The sequence below is a fragment of the Mustela nivalis genome (assembly GCF_964662115.1).
Source record: "Mustela nivalis genome assembly, chromosome: 1".
NCBI lineage: Eukaryota > Metazoa > Chordata > Mammalia > Carnivora > Mustelidae > Mustela > Mustela nivalis.
Window position 1 is genome coordinate 8,007,896 of NC_139020.1, and position 20,242 is coordinate 8,028,137.

The window sequence follows — 20,242 nt, forward strand, 5'->3', positions numbered from 1 at the left end:
GATCACAGTGCAGGTCTAAACTAGTTTTTAAATCTTTAACTCTGATTAGCTCCTTTGACCACAACCAAGAGTCTTATGGCCCTTGTGTCCTCTGTCTCCTACCACAGATTCTTCATCATCATCATTCTTCCTCCCTTCTCTCGCATTTCCTCCATTCTCATTCACTTTCAGCTTTCTGCGACTGGGTTTCTACCTCTGCCATTCAAGGAACTGCTTACAGTAAGGTCATTAGTGAGCTTCTCCAAAAGGCTGTTTATCTATCATGTCTGGAACATGAGCTGTTTTGGATAAACACTGTTTCCAGAGTTTAGGGAATTTAACTACAAAAGTGAAAAAATAAACATTTTAGGACCCAAAGTGTGGAATATAAAATGGGACACATGCTATCTTGAAAACAGATACAATTTGCCTTACAAACATCTTTTTGTATATATACACAGAAAGAGCCAAAAACTCTCTGCCATAGCCCACACATCACCATCATGGCATCGATTACAATCCAGTTAATGTGCTCATACACAGCAGACTGAGCCACTGTGACATCATGCTGGTCATTGGTAGCCTGGCAGACCTCACTGATAGCATACCCTACACCAACTATGCTGTAATTAGACACTAGTGTGATTTTTATTTTCTATTTTGTTTTAACCAGAGAGGTGACTGGCACAGGAATTAATTAAAAAGCATGGACTCTGAAGCCAGATTGCCTAGGATTGAATCCTGGCTCCCCCATTTCCTGAGTGTATGATCTTGGGCAAATTACTTTACCTCTCTGTACTTCGGTTCCTCATGTGTCAAAGGCAATAGCAATACTACCTACCTGATTAACCAGTTAACACATGTGTTGTGCTTAGAATAGTACATGGCATATAGGAAATGCTATAAATATCAGCTACCATTAACATTAGTATTAGATGAGTATATTTTAAAATCCATTGTTTGGATGCTTGCAGCTAAATGGTCTACCTTAACTTCTAAGTCCAAAGAGCACTTTTCAGCTTACAACTTACTTGACGCTGTTGACCACTTCCTCCTCCTCAGAACTCTTCATTTGGACTCCAAAGACCATCTTCTCCTGGTCCTCCTCCTATTCTTCTGGCTCCTTTTCCTCAGTTTCCATGGGCTCTTCTTCTCCATTCCCCGCCACCCAAATGTCAACTTTTTTCTTTTCAGGCTTACTCTCTCCTTGGTGACCTTATCCACCACACCCATGGCTTAAAACAGCACTTTCTGAACTTCCATTTTTTGCACAGCTTCACCATGATTTTTGCCATTTCCACATATCACATGTATTTTTATTTACTTAGTATTTCTCTTTTATTGGGCTCACTTGGCTTATGTGATATCCATGACATCAAAGGTTTGAAGCACAACTTATATTATTCATACACATTAAATTCTTCACTATTAAAAATCTATGTGCCACTTTAAATATCTCATACTCACTGTAGCAAACAATAGTTGAAACACCCAAATGGTGCAGAGTCTTTAATTTCTCCAGGCTACACTGCATCTCTATGGTTATTGGATCAACTACTACTAGATCTTAATACAAGATGTACCACAAGTCTCTCAAATTCATTAAGGTCAAAATGAACTTATCTTTTTCCTCAAAAACAAACAAATAAAACCAAGTTCTTTCCTCTTTCTGTATGTTATCAGTCAATTGCTCTACATGCCACCTGGCTAACCAAACCAGCAATGTGGAGGTCAATCAAGTCCAGTCTCTTTCAACATTCCTGTCCAAATGACCAAAAAGTCCTGTCTTTTCTAGCTATTTAAGAAATCTAAAATTAGCACACATATCTTCATGCCAGTGACACTGCCTTAATTGTCACTTCATCTTTTCTCCTCTGAACTAACTTAATAAGCAGCCTCCTAGCTGGTCACCTGCCTTCAACCTTGGCACTCTCTGAAACTCTGATCATAACATTTCAGTGCTTAAAATCATTCAATAGCTTCCCTTCTTCAGAAAAAGGTACAAACTCCCTATCATAGCATGGAAGGCCTTTTGTAATCCTGTTCCTCTTATTTTCAGTCACTCCACAACATGCAACTTAGAAGCCATTCATATTCAACTGCTTCTGATTCATAAACAAACCTTATTCTGCAACCATCTAATGTCTACCAGTTCTTAGTACATCATTCTGGGAAGCATTTCTTGATCTTCTTACAACTACCAAGTTTCTTTCTGCACCTCTTCTTTGGAAAACCAGAGCATCCTGTCCGTATCTTTCCAACAGCAACTCTCACACTGGTCATCATGGGTTTATCTTTGTAGGCCAAAGGGTACACTATGCCCTACTCATCTTGAGTCCCTCAGAATTTCTCAAATTTTTTATTCACACTCCCCAAGAATAAAACTTTGCAGAATGCACTTGCCACCTATACTGCTGTTGTTCAGTATTTTTTCTTGAGAATAACTCAACTTCTAACTTAGATGAAAACTTGTTTTAACAGAAAATTTGATTATCACAAGAAATCTTACATTTGGTAGGACCAGTTTTATTTTTCTAATACAAATTCAAGTAAACATACTGCTAAAATTAAATATTAATGGAAAGGACTTCTAATCCCATCAGTTACAATGAACTAATGGGGGACTCTCACTGCAAAACAAAGTAGATTCTAGACTTTAAAATTTTTTTAATTTTGCTGAGCTCATAGGAATAGTTAAATCCACCCTTTCCCCCCAAATGAATAAACCTCTAGCTAAAAACCAAAACTGACAGTCAGGAGCTATAAGTAATAATGCCAAGAGCAATAATGGACACTAAGCCCTAAGCCAGAAGCAAAGTGAGGAAACTAAGCCATGTAACGTAAATTCCCCAGCTCCCAATGGAAGCAGATAAAAATTCTATCAGAAGAAAAGCACCCCCAAATCAAACTTTCAAGATCCCACAGGGAAAGGGCCATCAAAGAGGAGTTCATAACCAAAGATCATTAAACAAAGGTGGAGTCAACCCACCATGAAGCAGAGACAACAGAAAGAACAAGCCATAAATTAAGACTCCTAAAGACTTCAGACATTGGGACTGCCAGATACAGTCTACAGAATACCCATGGATTCAGAAACACAAGCAAGACCATAAGACTATAAAATAAAGACTTAATATGTCTAAAAAAAAGAAGTGGAACTTTGCGAAATAAAAAATATAACTTAAAAGTAAAAGGGAAAAAAAGGATGCACTTAAGATTAAGCACAGATGAAGAGAAACCGAACTAAAGATGTGCCTAATTAAACTACCCAGCACTGTAAATTCTGGTAAAGAAACAAGAAAATGAAAACTTATAAAGATGAAAAGTAACTGACCTGGACACAGTTCAATATACATACATCCAATTAAATTTCCAGAAGGAGAAATACATAAAATCGAAGATAATATTGCAAGGCTCAGAATCTTCTAGACTTCATGAAAGACAAAAGTCAGAATCAAGAAACATGTATCCGAAAGAGAATAAATAAAAAGTAATCTCCATCAGAATTGGAAGGGAAATAGCATAGCACCAAAGATAGAAAATCCAATGCAAGCAAAAGAAAAAGAGTATTTTCTTCAAAGTAGGAAACATAAAACTGGCAGGAGGCTTTGGGTATCTTTGGGTATCTTTGCCATGCAGACAGAAAATAATCTATCAACCTAGAACTATATACCCATCAAAACTATCTCTTAAGAACAAGGATAAAATGACCAAAAAAAAAATTTTTTTTTAGAAGACTTTGACAGAGAACGCATGCACACATATAAGCAATGGCTGGGCAGATAGAGAAGGAGCAAACTCCCGGCTAAGCAAGGAACCCAGCACAGGGCTTGAACACAGAACCCTGAGACAATGACCTGAGCCTAAGTCAGGCACTTAACCAACTAAGCCACCCAGGCACTCCTAAAAATCATTTTAGATAAAAACTGAGCTGACTACCAAGAGACTTGAACTTCTAAAAAAAAATAACAATTAAACTGCTTGACTAGATTAAAAGAAAAATCCAGTAATACATTCTTTATAACAGACATCTAAAATTTAAGGACGTAAAAATAAGTGAGGGTAAAATAAAGGAATAAGATATTTCAGGTAAATTACCACCAAAAAAAAAAAAAAAAAAGTGGGATACATTAAATAGATACTAACACAGAAAACAAAATTAGGTATAGAGAGGATGATGGCATAATAGAAAAGGTTCAATCCACAAAGAAAATAAGTTAAACTTCACATACCTAAATCAAAGTCTCAAAATACATCCAAAAAAAAAAAAAAAAAAAAGCTGTCAGAACTACAGAAAGTCAGTTTGAAGGTAGTAGTGGGAGACTGCAACACATCTCTCTCTCAATTAACGACAGGTGAAACAAAATTAATGAAGATAGTCTAAGCAATTTACAAACTTGAGCTAACAGATACACACTAACAAAATACACACTTGTCACAAGTACACACTGAGAAGTTATAATTCACTATGTACAAGGCCCTAAGTCCATGGAAAGCAAGTATTTTTTAGAAAATAAAATACATACTACATTCTCCGATAACACAATTTAGAAATGAATAACAAAGAAAAAATGTTAATGTAGATCCTTTTGAAAATTAAACATATTTCAAAGAAAAATTTAAAACATGTAAGTCAAAAAAAGAAGTGTTTACCTTTAATGCAGAGTGCTTTTACAATAAAATCCCTGGAAGTCAGTCCCTCTGAATCCCCTTCACCTGATCTACCCATTCCCACACTCCCTCCCCTCTGGCAATCACTAGTTACAGAATAAAAAAGTCATGGGATTGAAAAGTACAGCATAGAGAACAGAGTCAGTGAACAGAGTCAGTAATGCTGTGACTATATTATACATGACAAATGGTGATGACAGTTATTGTGGTATGTCGTAATGCACAGAACTGTCATATCTCATGTAACAGACCTGAAACTCCTGATACTGTGTGTCAACGATACTTCAATAAAAACTAATGAAATGAAAAAAAAAATCAAAATGAAAATTTAAAAAGTATTTAGATTTAAAAGTTAATGAAAACACTATAAACTGAACAATGTTAGGTAAACTGAAAATAAATTTGGAGCAAGTTTACAGCCTAACATACTTTTATACTAGGAAATAACAATGGCTGAAAATTAGTAAGTTAAGCATGCAATTTAATTAGAAAAATGACGAATGAGTCCAAAGACAGAATAAGTAAGTAAATAAAAGAAAAAGAATCAACTACCTAAAACACAAAAATGTAAAAGAACTTATTAGGCCAAAAATTGACCGCTTGACAAGATTCATTAGTTAGACAAAGTTCTGGCAAGATTAATCAAGAAAGAAGAGAAGCCACATACAAATAATATTCAAAATGAAAAAAGGGAACACTAACTACAGATAAAGTGGAAATTAAAAAGGGAATTAAGAAAATACCATGAAAATGATGCTAAAATTTGGGGGGAAAGATAAATTTCTTAAACTTACAAAATCGATTAAAAGAAATAGAAAATCTGAAGTGCTAGCACTACTCAACTGCTAATCACAACTAAACTATTAATAATATACAATCCATCTCCAAAGAAAACATTAGATCCAAATGATCATGGAGGTAAACTCCACCAAACTTTAAAGAAACAAATCACTTCAATCCAAACTGTCCCAGGAAAGGGGGGGGGGGGGCTATTCTCTAATTGGTATAAGGCCAGTATAACCTTAATGCCCAAATCAGACAAGATAGTCAATAAAGAAATATGATGGTGATTTCACTCACAGACACAAAAATCCTAAATAAAATATTAGCAAACTCAAGCCAGTAGTTCATGAAAAGACAATTCACTAAGCTCAATTTGGGTTTTTCTGAGTGAAGAATACAAAAGAGAATTAAGAATTTTAAAACATATAAATTGAAATTCATTACATATAAAAGATAAAAAAGAAAAAAACCCAAAATATTCTTGTTTTTCTGTCCCACGCAGGAAGCGTGTGCCAAAATTGCAAAGACTTTCCTAACTTAATAAAAAGTATCTACAAAAGCTTAAAACAAAGATTTTTAATGGGGAAACATTCCCTTCTTAAAATCAGGAATGAGACATATATGCCCACAATAATCACTTCTAAAGAACAACCATAATCACTTCCATTTAACACAGATGTAAAAGTATGCCAGTGTATTAAGACCAGGAAAAAAAAAAAAAAGAATTTTAAAGGGAAAATAATTGAAAGGAAAAGCCAAAAGTGTCAGTATTTGCAATGATTAATTATTCACATAGAAAACTCAAAAGAATAATAGAACCTATGTTAGAAATAATAAGAGTTTATCAAGTGATGGCTAAAGGTTAATATAAAAATCCATTAAATTTCTATTTGCTAACAAAAGTCAGAAAATAGAACCTTAAAAAATAACACCAGTTATAAAAACAACAAAACTACTAGAAACATCAGAATCAACAATTTTAAAGTATTAGATCTGTATGGAGAAAATTACAAAACTACATTAAAAGACATTAAAAACCTAAATAAATGGAAATACATACCATGTTCTCAGACAGGAAGGCTCAAAATCTTAAAGATTTCAATTCTCCCTCAAATTGATTCAATAATTCCAATTAATTCCCAGTTTTTCACGTCACGTGACAAGTTGATTCTTAAAACAAGAACAAAGGTCCAAGAACAGCTGAGACTCAAGATCCCCTTCCCCAAATGGCAAGATTTCTGGTAGAGCTATAGGATTAATAATGACAGTGTGGTATAACATAGAGATAGTCAAGCAGACAAGTGGCACAGAAAGGGGAGTCAGAAACAAACCCATGCTGGTGAACAGAGGGCCAATTCCATGCATGGTATGAGGACAGCTGTAGCCACGAGGAGGAAAAAAATGAATGTGGATCACTGCCTTAACACTTTACACAAAAATCAATACCAGATGAATTATGAATTTAAATGTGATAGACATCATTTTAAAACTTCTAAAAAGAAACCCAGGAGAATGTCTTTATAATCCCAAGATCAGGTAAAGTTTCCAATTAGATTACATAAAAATTAAGAACTTCTGTTCACCAAAACACACCATAAGGAGTAAAAAGACAAGCCATGAATTTGAGAAGATATTTACAATGCATATAATCAACAAAGGATTAGTGTTTCCAGTTTATTAGTTTTAAAAGACAACCCAAGAGAAAAATGGGTAAAAGATATGACCAGGTATTTCACAAAAGGGAAACAGTTCATAAACATATGAAAAGATGCTCAAACTCATTAACAAAGAAATGCAAATTAAAACCACGAGACACATCATTTCATACCCATTTGACTGGCAAATATTAAGAAATCTGATGATAATAAGTGCTGGAGTAAATATGAATCAACTGTAACTCTTATACACTGCTTATCAAAGTATATAAAAATTGACAAAACTGCTGGCCAAAGTACAAGGTGGTACAACCACCTCAGAAAAGTTTGGTAAAGTTGAACATTCATACCCCATAATCCAGCAATTTGACCTCTAGCAAACAGTTTACCACAATAATATTCCAAACATTTTTTTACTCACAAACCACTAAAAATGTTTTAAATCATTTTCACACTAAGATGACATCTACAAGTGTTCAGCCCAAGTTTAAATAATTGTAAATGATGAATTTCTTGTGACTTAAAAATAATCTTAGATATTATCTAAAGATAATGTAGTTTTGTGACATATCATTGGTTTAAACTGTTATAATTATTATAACATAGGATTTATCAAAAATAACTGCATACACTGATAATCAATCATAAAATGTGAAATTGTAATTGCAAATGCAGCTCCTGAGATGGAAGTACCTGGATTAGAAAAGTCTCTAACACTGTGTGTGTGTGTGTACACACATACATATACTGGATTTTAAATTATCTGTATTCCATGGAGTTTTTCTGCTTGGGACAATGCCTTAATAATATTCCATGTGGGTAGGTAGTATGCCTTCTTTACCTAAGGTAAAAGTGCTACTAGGAAAGGTAAAGTGGAAAGTAGGACCAACAAGAGGCCTCTATCACAGGCCCCAGGCATTACCAATTTTAAGAAACAGAACACATAGAATTTAATGATCTAGAAATTGATTCATTAATATCACTCCTGCCCAAGTACTCCCTAGAAATATCTTCGTTACTCCTCTGGGAGGGGGTCATAAACCCCCATATGAAAATTAAAGAAATTTTTGGCAACCATGTACCAGAAGATACGGACAAGAATCTTCATAATAGCAAAACCTAGAAACAGCCACATGTCCATCAAAAAATGCATACACTGTCTAACATTCCCTGTAGAGTATTACACAGCAGTGAAAATTAATGACTTACATCTATTCTCAATATCAGTGACTCTTAGAAACAGCCCTGAGTGAAATAAGCAAGTCTCAGAAAACTGTATCCACAATCCCTTTCTTTAAAAAACCCAAAGACAAAGAAACCATACAATACATTGTTGAGCAATATACATATATCTGACAAAATTATTTTTTTAAAAGCAAGGAATGACACAGACAATTCAGGATAGTCACTCTGGAGATGAGCACATACAATATTGGTCATTTTGATTCTTGGATTGAGTGGAATACTGATTGGTAGTATTCACTGTACTGTTTTGCTTCACAACCTTTATATATGTTACATTATTTTATTTTTTTTATTTTGTTACATATATTTTGATTTTATCAAATATTACATTGAAGAGGAAAAAAGATTTTTCAAAACCATTCATTATATTTTAAAAAGTAATTAAATCACCTCAACTGCTACTAAAGAGGTACATAAAACATATCGTGGAAATTACTATCTTTACATTAACGATAGGTGCAAAATAAAGTTTTACTGGAATTAATCTTACAAGGAGCATATGAGATAAAGACTGAGCTAGTTAGCTGTGAGAGATGAACCCATCTGACACAGGGCTAAAACAGAAGCCAAGGCGGCTACAAGCAAATTAAGCTGTAAGCTAAAGTTAAAAGGAAGCTGGTCAGTAAAGAGAAAGCAAAAAAGTAAAAGCCTAGTAACAAAGTATTAGCAAGGATGTGAGGAAGTGAGTGTTCTCACTTAATACCAGTGAGAGTGAAAATTAGTACAACCACTTTGTCAGTTTCTGTGATATTCAGTTATGTTGAAGATGCACATATCCTACTATCCAGCAACTCTCCTGCTACGTGTGTTTCTTAGAGAAACTTCCAAATGTGTGCACAAGCAGACAAAGATGTTTATTGAAGGATTGTTTTTAGGGTAAAAAAACCAGAAACAAGTTTGAAGTCCACCGATTGGGAAATGAATTATGGTATATTCATACAATTGGATTCTGTACCAACAATTAAGATGAACCAAAGAGAACACAATTGCCCAATTTATTTGTATATAAATCTCAAAATGTGATACTGATTTTAAAAATGCAAGTTGCAAAAAGACACATATCATTTAAAACCATTGAGATTTAAAACACATACCACCACATATTGTTTATGGATTTACTGTGAACCAACTATAAAATATTAAAGGGAATGATATACACAAATCTGAACACAGTGGCTATCTTAGGGAAGGAGGGGCAGGAACTCGGAGCGCCTCCAACATCTGCACTTTTATTTCTTAAAATAAAAAAGGATTTGAAGTAAATTTGGCAAAATAATTACATTTGTAAATCTGAATCATGGGTTGGTTAGATCCCCCTGTGTATTTTACATGTGAAATATATCAGAAATTAAAAAGAAAAAAGGAAATTAGGCAAAGGTAAGAAAATTGAACAAATGAACAGAAAGACACACCAAAACACAGCCTTAGAGCGCAGAGCACGAACCTTTGAGCAAGAAGCAGCGTAGGAGGTGGCTCTTTAATCGGTTTGAAGTTTCCTTCCCTGTGTATCCTTGTAATAAATCCCATTTCCCGTAGGATAAAACGCAAATTTCTTGCAATAAAAAATGTCCTAACTAGAGCTGTAACTATGAGAAAACTGCTGCCAAGGGAGGAGTAAAAATCTGTACAATGTCTACCTTGAGTCTCCTCGCCAGGATGCTGGGCAGAATCAAGAGATAATTTATGAGAACGCGATACAACACTAAACGAACCGTTAAGTATTACCAAGAACGCCCAGGCACAGCTAGAACGTATTTGCCCAGCTGGCGTGGGCGTCTATTTTGGAAGGAGTCTGCAACTGAAGCGCTTTGGGCATCTACGGTTCTTCTGGAAAAGGCACTCTGCACTGGTACCAGCCAAAATTCACCTACGCGTTGGCTCAATTTTTGGCCCGTGGCTCCCCCCTCCTTCCTCCCAGAACAGGCCGGCTCGACAGGCCGCACCTGACGTCGCCCACACTACGGAGCAGCTGGCCAGACCCGCCTCCGTCCCCCCTTCCCACCCGCGTCGGGGGAGGGAGGATGCTCCGGCGAGGAGGGAGCGGGGAAGCGCTGGGTTGATTGTCCCACCCCGGGTCCCCTCCTGGGAGGGAAGCCGCCCCCGGACTCGATGGCCATTCTCACGAAAACAGGTGGCGCAGACGTTAAAGCGCACAGAACAGAGAACGGGGCGCGCACGAACGTTCACGAACACCCGCGAATGAAAAGGCGCACAAGGGAAACCATACACTCGACAGGACACAGGCGCGGTACGCGCGGGGACACGCGAGGGCGCACACCGGGGAGGGCGATGTACCAGGATGGGGTCACGACTGCACAAGGCGCGGACACGCGAGCGGGGGACGCGCGCCCCCCGAAGAGGGACGGTGACACAAAGGGGGGCCACCACACGGGCCAGAGGCGCCCACGCCGTCGCTAAGAACGCGAGCGACACAAAGAAGCCGGGAGTGGACCCAAAGGCGCGTGCCCGCACGCCCGGACCCAGGGACCCCTCGCCTGTCAGGGGAGTCACCCTCCAGACGAGAGTGCGCGGGCGGCAGGGGATGCGCCCACAAACGGGCTACTCCCACCCTCACAGAGACGCCCCCAGGGGCCCAAGGAGTCTGAAGGGGCCCGTAAGACAAAAGGGACACACCCACTGGGACCGACAAAGGCGGCCACACCCCCCAGCGCCCCGACCCACGCAGACACACCGGGGGCACCACAGCAAGCGACGCGGGGCGACGCGCACACACCCACACTCACCACACACCCACGGAGGGGGTGTGGAGGGCCCCTCTCCCCGGGCATCTCGGCTGCAGCGCGATAAGGTGACACATCCGGGAGCCCCGCCGCGCGCCAGATGGGCACTCACCGGGGCCCGCAGCCCCCGAGCCTCGGACGCGGGCCGCCGCCGCCGCCGCCGCCTCGGGCCCTCCACGTCAGCCAGCGGGCGGGCGAGAGCGGGCGGCGGCGCAGGCGGCAAAGCCCGTCACGTGGGCTGCGCACATGCGCAGTCGAGCAGCCCCGCTCCCTTCCGCGGCGGCGAGCGGAGCGATCCGGCGGTTCCCGGTGCTCGCGCGCTCTAAGCAGGCAAGGGTCGCGGTGCGCCTGCGCCTGGGCTGGGAGGGGGCGCCGGAAAGACCCGGCCTTTCCTTTAGCTTTCACCTCTCTGGCCCCCGCGAAGGTTTTCCAGAAGGCGCCTGCGCGAGGGACTTGGCGCTGAAGTGGGCTTGCTGTCCGGAGGGGCCTGAGAAGCGACGGCCTCCCCCACCCCACAACCCTTGAATTAGAAACTGAAACTCCCCCGAGAGGACAGGGCCTGGTCCCGGGCTCGGTGGCCCGGACCTGGGGAGGAGGCGCGCGTGCTCCGAGCCCGGCCTTGCCAAGCCCTTTTCGCAGGCCCGCGAAGCCTGCAGGCTAGGAACGCGTTCGTCCTTTCTCTACCCACCCCTCTCCTCCCCTGCAGGGTGCGCGCTCACGCGAGGTCTGGGGGCTCGTGCACGCGTGCTAGCGGTGTGTGTTGGAGGTGTGTGCGCAGGAAGGCGGTGTGCAGTGGCTTAGGCAAGGAGAGAAACTGCAGAGGCTGTCCCCATAGCAAAGCGATGAGGCTACAGCAGACCAGTGATGAAGGGGAGTGAGTCACTGACGATGATTGTGTTTCTTTCCCGCAGATTGTCTAAAGCCACAGGGAAAATGGTGGAAAATTCACCGTCGCCATTGCCAGAAAGAGCGATTTATGGCTTTGTTCTTTTCTTAAGCTCCCAATTTGGCTTCTGTAAGTACTTTCCTGATGGATGGCCAGGTCCTCTTTTCTGGTGTTCAAGGACAAGGAAATTACAGCATTTGTTCTTAGAATGTGCACATAATGAACTGTGATTCTTTCTACTTAAGCCTTTTTCTAAGAAAACCTAAATGGAACTCGTGTTTGGTATTTTAGATGCCCGACACCAGTGTAAGTAATCTTAAGAAATTATTTATACAGCACCAGACAGGATTGCAAAGTGAATGAAACCTGGTCCCTGTGGTTCAACATCTCTGTGGTCATAGTCTTCTGGACAAGACAGACAATGGAATCTACAATTAACAGTGTGAAAAGAGCCATGGGAACCCAGTAGAGCAACATGAAATCAGACTAGGAAACAGGGTTTAGCTTTTTCCTCGGCAGCGAGAAGGAAGATGTGGGAAGGTTTTGAATGAAGGGTTTAGAGTGAGTAAGTTGGTGCAGGTGCAGCCTCTTGGAGGCAGGAAGCCAAGAGAATTAGGCTAGAGAAGCCATGTGCACTTTAGAGCCCTAGATCTGGCTTCGTTCCCAGAAGATCCTGTTTTCCAGATGAGGAAACTGATGCTCGCTGAGACGCTGATGTGCCCAGGGTCACACGGGAGGCCCTACATCTCTCTTCTAAAGGATATGGGAATTATAAAGGAAAACAAAAGGGAAAAAATTGGGTGCCCGCATCCAACTTTTTGGAATTTTGTGGAAACCAGGGAGGTGAGGGAGTGGTAGTGTTTCTGAACCCTGACTGTATTGGTAGAGCCACCATGCTGTTGGCAAGGGTAGTGTAGGGAGTAAAGAAGTTATGACTTGAGTTCAAATCCTGACTCCTCCAGGGACTAACTGTGTCACCTGGCATCATTTGCCCAAGCTCTTGAACCTTCAGACTCTTCATCTGTAAAAGGGTGGTGACAGTGTTTATTGAATGTTTATGATGTGCAAGACAGCCCTGTGAGGTAGGTATTGTTATTTCTGTCCTTTATTTTATTGATGATGATCCTGAGGCATGAGGTTTTAGGAATGTGCCAAAAGTCATACAGCCAGTAATTGATAGAGCTGGAATTTGAACCCAGACCCTGGGTTGACTTCACTGTGCTGCCTTTTAGGGCAGTTGTGAGGATTAATTAATTGATTAATTAATTAATGTAAAGCACTTAATACAGAAGATTGATAAGTATTTCTATATAGTCTTGACTTTTACATAGTGCCTGGCATAAAGTAGATGTTCAATAAAGTCTCATTCATTGATTTAATTAACATCAGTCACTTCTGTTTATGAATTTATATGGTGTTTCTCTGCTCTTTGTATTTCATCCACCTTAAAAGCTATGTACAAGTTACAAGCCTGTCCCATGCCTTCTTTTCTCTCTACCATCCAGTCACACCAAATCCCTCACCAGATCCCTCACACTCTCCCTGTGGATCATGGCAGCGAACACCATTTTCTCGTATTTCCTTCTTCCTCATCTGCAGCCCCCAGGCATACATATTTTTGATCTGGCTAATCCCCTACTGATTATTTAGGGTGCAGTTTAGTCACTTCCTCCAGGAGATCTTTCCTGACCATTAACATCACCTCCATCAGCGTCAGTGTGGGCTAAGAGCCTTCTTACGTGCTCCTGTATCACCTTTTATTACACATTCATGCTTATCACAGTGTAATGAAAATGTCCATTTACTCGTCTCTATTCCTCTCCCCTAGATTTTAAGCTTGGGAAGGCCAGAGACCATGCCTTTTGGGTTCACTGCTTTCTTATGCTTCTGATGTAGAATATGAATCCTACAACATCATCAACAGAGATCGTTTGAAATTTGTCTCTGCCCTTTACCTCGGGCAGAGAATGTAACATTTCTAAGATTTTATTTCATTTCATTTACTCCTCTATAAAAATAGCATACATATCATAGGATTGTTTTAAGGGTTAAATTAAATAATGCATGTGAAATGCTTTGAAGTGTTGGGAGCCCACAGTGAGTGCTTGGATGTTAGCTGTTATTTTTACAAACTAACAATAAAGCATTCCACAAAGACTGAGCTTGAGGAAAATAAGATTGTATTCTGGGAGATGAGGCAGAAGCCCATCATGCGATAGAACAGAACAAGGGTAGATAAAGTCACCTTTAAGCAACCGGTGTCTATAGTCTTTTCAGCCCTGTGGTAATGGAGTATTGAACAGCCATTATACAGAGGGCAAATTGCTAGGTGCTGTAAGGATCACAACAATAGCTAAGACGTGATTTCTGCCCTTAAATGGCTTCAGATACAGTGTGAGAGTTAAGACATGTTTTTAAAAAAGGGAGTAATGGGGAAGTGAAGTTGTTTAATGGGCATAGAGTTTTAGATTTGCAGGATGCTAAAGTTCTAGAGATCTGTTGCATAGCAATGCAAATATACTACTTTTTTAAAGATTTTATTTATTTATTTGACAGAGAGAGCGAGAGAGAAGGAACACAGCTGGGGGAGTGGGAGGGGGAGAAGCAGACTCCCCGCTGAGCAGGGAGCCCGATATGGGGCTTGATCCCAGGACTCTGGGATCATGACCTGAGCCGAAGGCAGGTGCTTAACGCAGATGCTTAACGACTGAGCCACCCAGGCACCCTCAAATACACTACACTAAGTTAAGTGTCATAAATACTATAAGAATGACAGAAATAAGGAGCTAGGAAACCTGAAAGAAAAGAAAACTCATTTCTGAGGTAATCAGGGAATCTCAAAAGAGCTTTTTGGTTTTTGTGTTGTTGTTATTTTAAGATTTATTTATTTTAGAGAGGGAGCAAGAATGTACACAGGAGGAGGGTCAGAGGGAGAGAGAGCATCTTAAGTAGACTCTGGTGGTGAGCACAGAACCTGATGGGGGCTCCACCCCACAACCCTGAGATCATGACCTGAGCCTCCATCAAGAATTGGGCCCTTAACTGAGGCAACAGGTGCCCCACGAGCTTATTGTTTTATCTGAACCTTGTTAAATTAGATGCATGCCTTATTGACTTCGCTTTTTCTCTTATTTCTGTTCCTCTCTGCAGTACTGTATCTTGTGTGGGCATTTATTCCTGAATCTTGGCTCCATTCCTTAGGATTAACCTACTGGCCTCAAAAGTAAGTTTAATGTTTTTCTTAAATAAAAATGTGGGAATACTATTTTGAAGGATCACAGTTTTTCCTTAAGACTGCCCAAATTGTAAATATTTATCTTTTTAAGATCCATAAATAGCCATATAGAAATTGAAAGCTTTTCAGAGGTCATTACTCCTACATCTCTAATTCAGGATGGCAGGGTGAACATACATTCCATTTCTTCCCAACATCTTGCTAAGGTAACACTATTCAAGAAAAATGTTTAAGGTATAAACCCACAGGAACAAATAATGGGAGAGCAGATAATTATCAAAAGAACTCAAGGTGGAGCACCTGGGTGGCTCAGTCAGTTGAGCGGCTGCCTTCAGCTCAGGTCATGATCTCAGGGTCCTGGGACCGAGCCCCGCATCGGGCTCTCTGCTCAGCGGGAAGCCTGCTCCTCCCACCCCCGCCGCCTGCCTCTCTGTCTACTTGTGATTTCTTTCTCTGCCAAATAAATAAATAAAATCTTTTTTTAAAAAAGTGTTCAAGGAAATGATTGCAAACAGGGGAGAGGTAACTTAGTTTTCACTTTTTCTGTGGTGCTATGGTAGGGAATGATGCAGGAATGCAACTTTTTACAATGCAGAGTACTAACCACTATACGATCACGGCCAGGACCGCAGCTTTTCATTACAAGCCTATTAGAATGATTTCACGGTTTTGTAGATATATGTATTATTTTAATTAAAAAAATCGGATTTAAAAAGCTTGTTAACTCGGTGATGGTCTCTTGAGAATGATGACTTTTCAGGCAGTTTATTATTTTCTTTAATATTTTCTTCTACAGATACTGGGCAGTTGCATTGCCTGTCTACCTCCTCATTACTATAGTAATTGGTTACGTACTCTTATTTGGAATAAACATGATGAGTACCTCTCCACTCAACTCCATTCATACAATCACAGGTAAATGATTATCAAAGGAAAGTGCTGGCAGTGGGTGGGGGAGAGGGAGAAGCAACCAAGAATAGGCTGTAGTAGGTGACACGTATCAGCACAAGAGAAAGAATATAGGAGAAATACATACAAAGTTACACCAGAGGAAATGTTTATGTGGCAGAAACCAATTCTGATGAATATGCTACTTACAGCACCAGTCAGCAGGTATATTTTCCCATAAAGACCACAAGTATATAAAATGTTCCTTAGCAACTGTGCCCAAGAAAACATATTTTATCCTAAACGGGCAGTGTTGATCAAAGAATGGCAAGTAGGTCCATGCAGACCTTGTCTGATAGAGGGATTTGAGAATACGCATGCTCCTTAGCATCCTTGTACACACCTGACCCCAGTTATGTAGATGGAAGAGCCACAGCATGTCTTTGTGGTTGTTTTTTTAATTCCCCTAAGTCTAAAGAATAAAGTAAATTAAATTCCTGACCATGCTTAGATTCTAGGAAGTGAAGGGGTTTTGGGAGAAAATGAAGTGTTTTTTAAGTTGCTTGGTATGATTTTTTTTTTTTTTTAAATTTTCAAAGCCTTTTTTTATGAGCCTATACAAGGTACTTTGAAAACCAGTTCTAGTATTTTTATATTGCTTTCCGATAAAGTACTGTATTCCCTGTCTTCTTGCCTAAAATTCCAGCAAATAGACAATTTGTGCAAAGAGGGGACCTTGTTAAGTTTGCGTGGATGATTGTACCAAATGACTTAACCATTTGGTGGTATTGGGTTAAATATATTTTCTAAGCCTGGGTATAATTCTGTACCTATGAGAAATGTGCAGGTGGAACTTTAATCCTTAGCGTACAATTGAATGAAATGTTAATTTCATATCCTAGTTAAAGATGCAGAAAGTACTTTCCTGATTTTTATTCTATTTGGGACATTTCTTCTAAAGAGAGAATTTAAGTAATCTTTTAATTATGTTAAACATGGTATTTGTCATTATGCAGATATTAGCCTAGCAGAGTATTCAGTGCATTTCTGTAAACTACAAAAATGGTAGAAGAAACCGCTTGGGTAAGCAGAGCTTTTGTCCTCTTCCGCAGATGACTATGCTAAAAATCAGCAGCAGAAGAAATACCGAGAAGAGGCCATCCCAGCATTGAGAGATATTCCTATTAGTGAAGTAAACCAGATGTTCTTCCTTGCAACCAAAGAACCGTATGCCAAAAAGTAAATTGCATGTAGACTAACACCAAGCATTTACTCTTAAGTTTTTGATGTAATAATTTTGACCATAATTATTTTGACTTTTTCTCATACCCAATATCGAAGTGTTAAGAAAAAATTTGTTGTTTCTTAGATTAAGTTCTATTAATATTATAAATGTTCTTGAGTATTAGTTATGAATGAACAGAATAAATAAAATACTGCATTACTATATAGCAGACTTCTTTTTTTTTTTTTTAATTTTATTTTTATTTATTTATTTGAAAGACAGAGATCACAAGTAGGCAGAGAGGCAGGCAGAGAAGAGAGAGAGAGGGAAGCAGGCTTCCCGCGGAGCAGGGAGCCCGATGCGGGGCTCGATCCCAGGACCCTGAGATCATGACCCGAGCCAAAGGCAGCAGCCCAAACCACTGAGCCACCCAGGCGCCCCCTATATAGCAGACTTCTTAAATAAGTAAAAGCAAGAAGTACCTCCAGAGAAGCATTCATGTTGTGATTTTTAAATGGCAATTATGTCCTTCCCATTGTTTTTTTCTTCGAGACCCAGAATTCAGACTCTTAGATTTGGGAGAGGGGTACATTTAGTTTGTGTGTTCTTGCATCATATTTGTGTCTAAGACAGAAACATTTGTTGAGTACTTACTTCCGAGGTATTTTTCTGGATGTAGCAAGGATAAGATTCTTTCTGAAATAGCTTGCATTTCAGGGGCAGATTGAGACAGACTAAGCAAATAAACCAATATTATTTAATGAGTGCTATGCAGAGAATCAAGATAGTGTAATGTTCTAGATAGTAAAGGGATGACTGCTTTAGCTTGGGTGGTCAGGGAAGGCTGTTGAGAGAGAGGCAGTTGAGGTTGAAATTTAATTAGCAAAAGCAAGAGCCTATGAGAAGGATTGGAGATGGGAGAGATTGCAGGTCTGAAGCAGCAGGGGGCAGAGGCCTTTAGGTGGGAAGGAGCTCAGTGTGTCCTGAGGACGGAAGGCCAGCAGGGGCCTCGGGCACACTGCCCAAGGGAATGTGGAGAGGCCCAGCCCCACCGCACTACCACAGAGGGCTTTGTAGGCAAACACAGGAAGTCTAGACTCAAGTGTCAGTGAGGTGAGTTGGAGGCCCTTTCACTTCTGAGCTATAGGGAGGCTTTAAGGAAAGGCATGACCTGGCCCCATGGATGTCTTGAGAAAGTTGCTCAGGCTGGTGGACAGAGGATAGATTCAGGAGGGAGAGTTGGGGTGGGGCCGGAGTTTGGAAGTAAGGGGCCCGCTCCAGCACAGTGGCAGCAATGGGGCTGAGGACAAGCGGGTCACTCGGCAGCCTTTGTCGGAAACACAGGTGACGGACAGGGTGTGTGGGTCTGATTGTGTGGAGTGGGTAGCCGCTGGGAGAAGTGGTGATCGAGGGTCTTCCTGGGGTCTCTGGCTCAGTGAGCTGAGTAGATAGATGGTTATGCCTTTTAATGAATCAGACAGTATTTGGGGAAAGTGTAGTTGAAGGGGTTGGAAGATACAGTATATGAATTAGTTTGAGGGACTCCGTGTTAATACGTGGTTGTGTCCGTGTGATATTGAGAAGCTGAGATAGAATTTAGTTTTAAAAATAAACCAAATGTAACTTAGCAGGAGTGTACTCACAGTTGGCTAGTGGGCCCAAATCTCAGCTCCTTGAGCATCTGAGGCCTTCTAACTTTTGACACCCTAAATCTCTGCACAGGACTGGAGCCACACATTTTCGTGCAGATTTGACTATACCTCCTGTAAAGAGAAAAAAAAAACTATTAATTTTAAGTAGTTGAGAAAACTAGGACTTCCATTTCAATAACCATATCCCTGCCTTGTAGGCATAAGACAAGTGATGCGAGTCTATTTCTAGTCTGTCATTTGTCCTAGCTCCTGTATTTCTGGGTAGGAGCATGTCCCCACACTTCAGAGCGGTTTGAGAGGACCAGTTGGCTCCATCCAGGAGAAGGGTAAATAAACAATAAAATATCTGTTTTTACAGTAGAAAACCCCACAGCCATGCAACAAGAACTAATTACTGCTCTACCTAACAACATGAATGAATATCACACACACATGTTGGGGGAAAAGACAGACATAAAAGAATACATAGTATATTATTCCATTTATATGAAACTCAAAATCAGGAAAAGCAAACCTTTGGTGATAAATATACAATAGCAATATCAACCAGGAGAGGCATGATGGAACCCAGTGGGAGCTTAAAGGTCTGGGTTGCAGTTACTTGGCTGTAACAGAAGCATAGCATTAATAGCATTTAACTTGTGCTTCTTAAAAGTGAATCATAGCTGACATACCGTATTACATGGATTTCAGGTGTACAAGGGAGCAGTTTGTTACTTTAATACATTACAAAATGCTCACCCCAATAGGGTTAGTTACCGTCTCTCACCATATACATTCACTACAGTGTCATTGACTGTATCCCCAATGCTGTACATTACATCCCCGTGGCTTATTTTATAAGAAGTTTGTGCCTTTTAATCCCAGTTCGCTGTTCCACCCATCCCCCCACCCAAGATCTGTGCCCTCGATGTAACTTACACATCATAAAAAGGTAAAGAACAGTGCCTATGCCCCATCCCCAGAAATTTTCTCTTAATACTTTATTTATTTATTTGTCAGAGAGTTGAGTGGGCAAGCACAAGCATGGGAGCAGCAGGGAGAGGGAGAAAGAAACTCCCCACTGAGCAGGGAGCCTGCTGCGGGACTCGATTCCAGGACCCTGGGATCATGACCTGAGCCACTTAATCAACTCAGCCACCCAGGTGTCCCACCATCCCCAGAAAATTTAATTCATTGGTCTGGAGTGGGGCCCAAGGAGGCATAGCTTTTACTGACTCCCGGACACTTAACACGCAGCCAGGATTGAGAACTGCCTGCCTTAATCCATTGGATTTAACAA

At 40.4% G+C, this 20,242-nt stretch overlaps 2 protein-coding genes across 16 annotated transcripts in view; one reads left to right on the forward strand and one right to left on the reverse strand.

The window, feature by feature from the left end:
- Positions 1-11,318, reverse strand: part of TTC3 (tetratricopeptide repeat domain 3) — a 131,304-nt gene extending 119,986 nt beyond the window's left edge. For 2 of the 7 annotated variants that reach the window (XM_082722544.1, XM_082722541.1), the window contains exon 1: positions 11,187-11,309. The gene's annotated coding sequence lies outside the window, so the exon portion shown is untranslated. Of the gene's footprint in view, positions 1-1,010; positions 4,266-11,077 lie in introns of those variants that run through there. The other 5 variants (XM_082722545.1, XM_082722543.1, XM_082722547.1 and 2 more) reach the window with 5 other exon arrangements.
- Positions 10,349-17,532, forward strand: PIGP (phosphatidylinositol glycan anchor biosynthesis class P). 9 transcript variants are annotated; one of them, XM_082722583.1, is made up of 5 exons: positions 10,349-10,581; positions 11,986-12,089; positions 15,111-15,183; positions 15,992-16,110; positions 17,196-17,532. In XM_082722583.1, the coding sequence occupies exons 2-5, from the start codon at positions 12,008-12,010 to the stop codon at positions 17,324-17,326; spliced, it is 405 nt and encodes a 134-aa protein (XP_082578709.1). In that variant the 5' UTR covers positions 10,349-10,581; positions 11,986-12,007; the 3' UTR covers positions 17,327-17,532. The 9 variants fall into 9 exon arrangements, with proteins under 9 accessions (XP_082578709.1, XP_082578702.1, XP_082578703.1 ...); XM_082722576.1 differs by lacking the exon at positions 10,349-10,581 and adding an exon at positions 11,311-11,404; XM_082722577.1 differs by lacking the exon at positions 10,349-10,581 and adding an exon at positions 11,322-11,400.
- Positions 17,533-20,242: the final 2,710 nt, after the last annotated feature.

Coding starts and splice junctions, on each gene's coding strand:
- PIGP (XM_082722583.1), top strand. CDS start 12,008: ATGGTGGAAAATTCACCGTCGCCATTGCCAGAAAGAGCGATTTATGGC. Junction 15,184..15,991: donor TTAACCTACTGGCCTCAAAA/GTAAGTTTAATG, acceptor TTTCTTCTACAG/ATACTGGGCAGTTGCATTGC. Junction 16,111..17,195: donor CTCCATTCATACAATCACAG/GTAAATGATTAT, acceptor CCTCTTCCGCAG/ATGACTATGCTAAAAATCAG.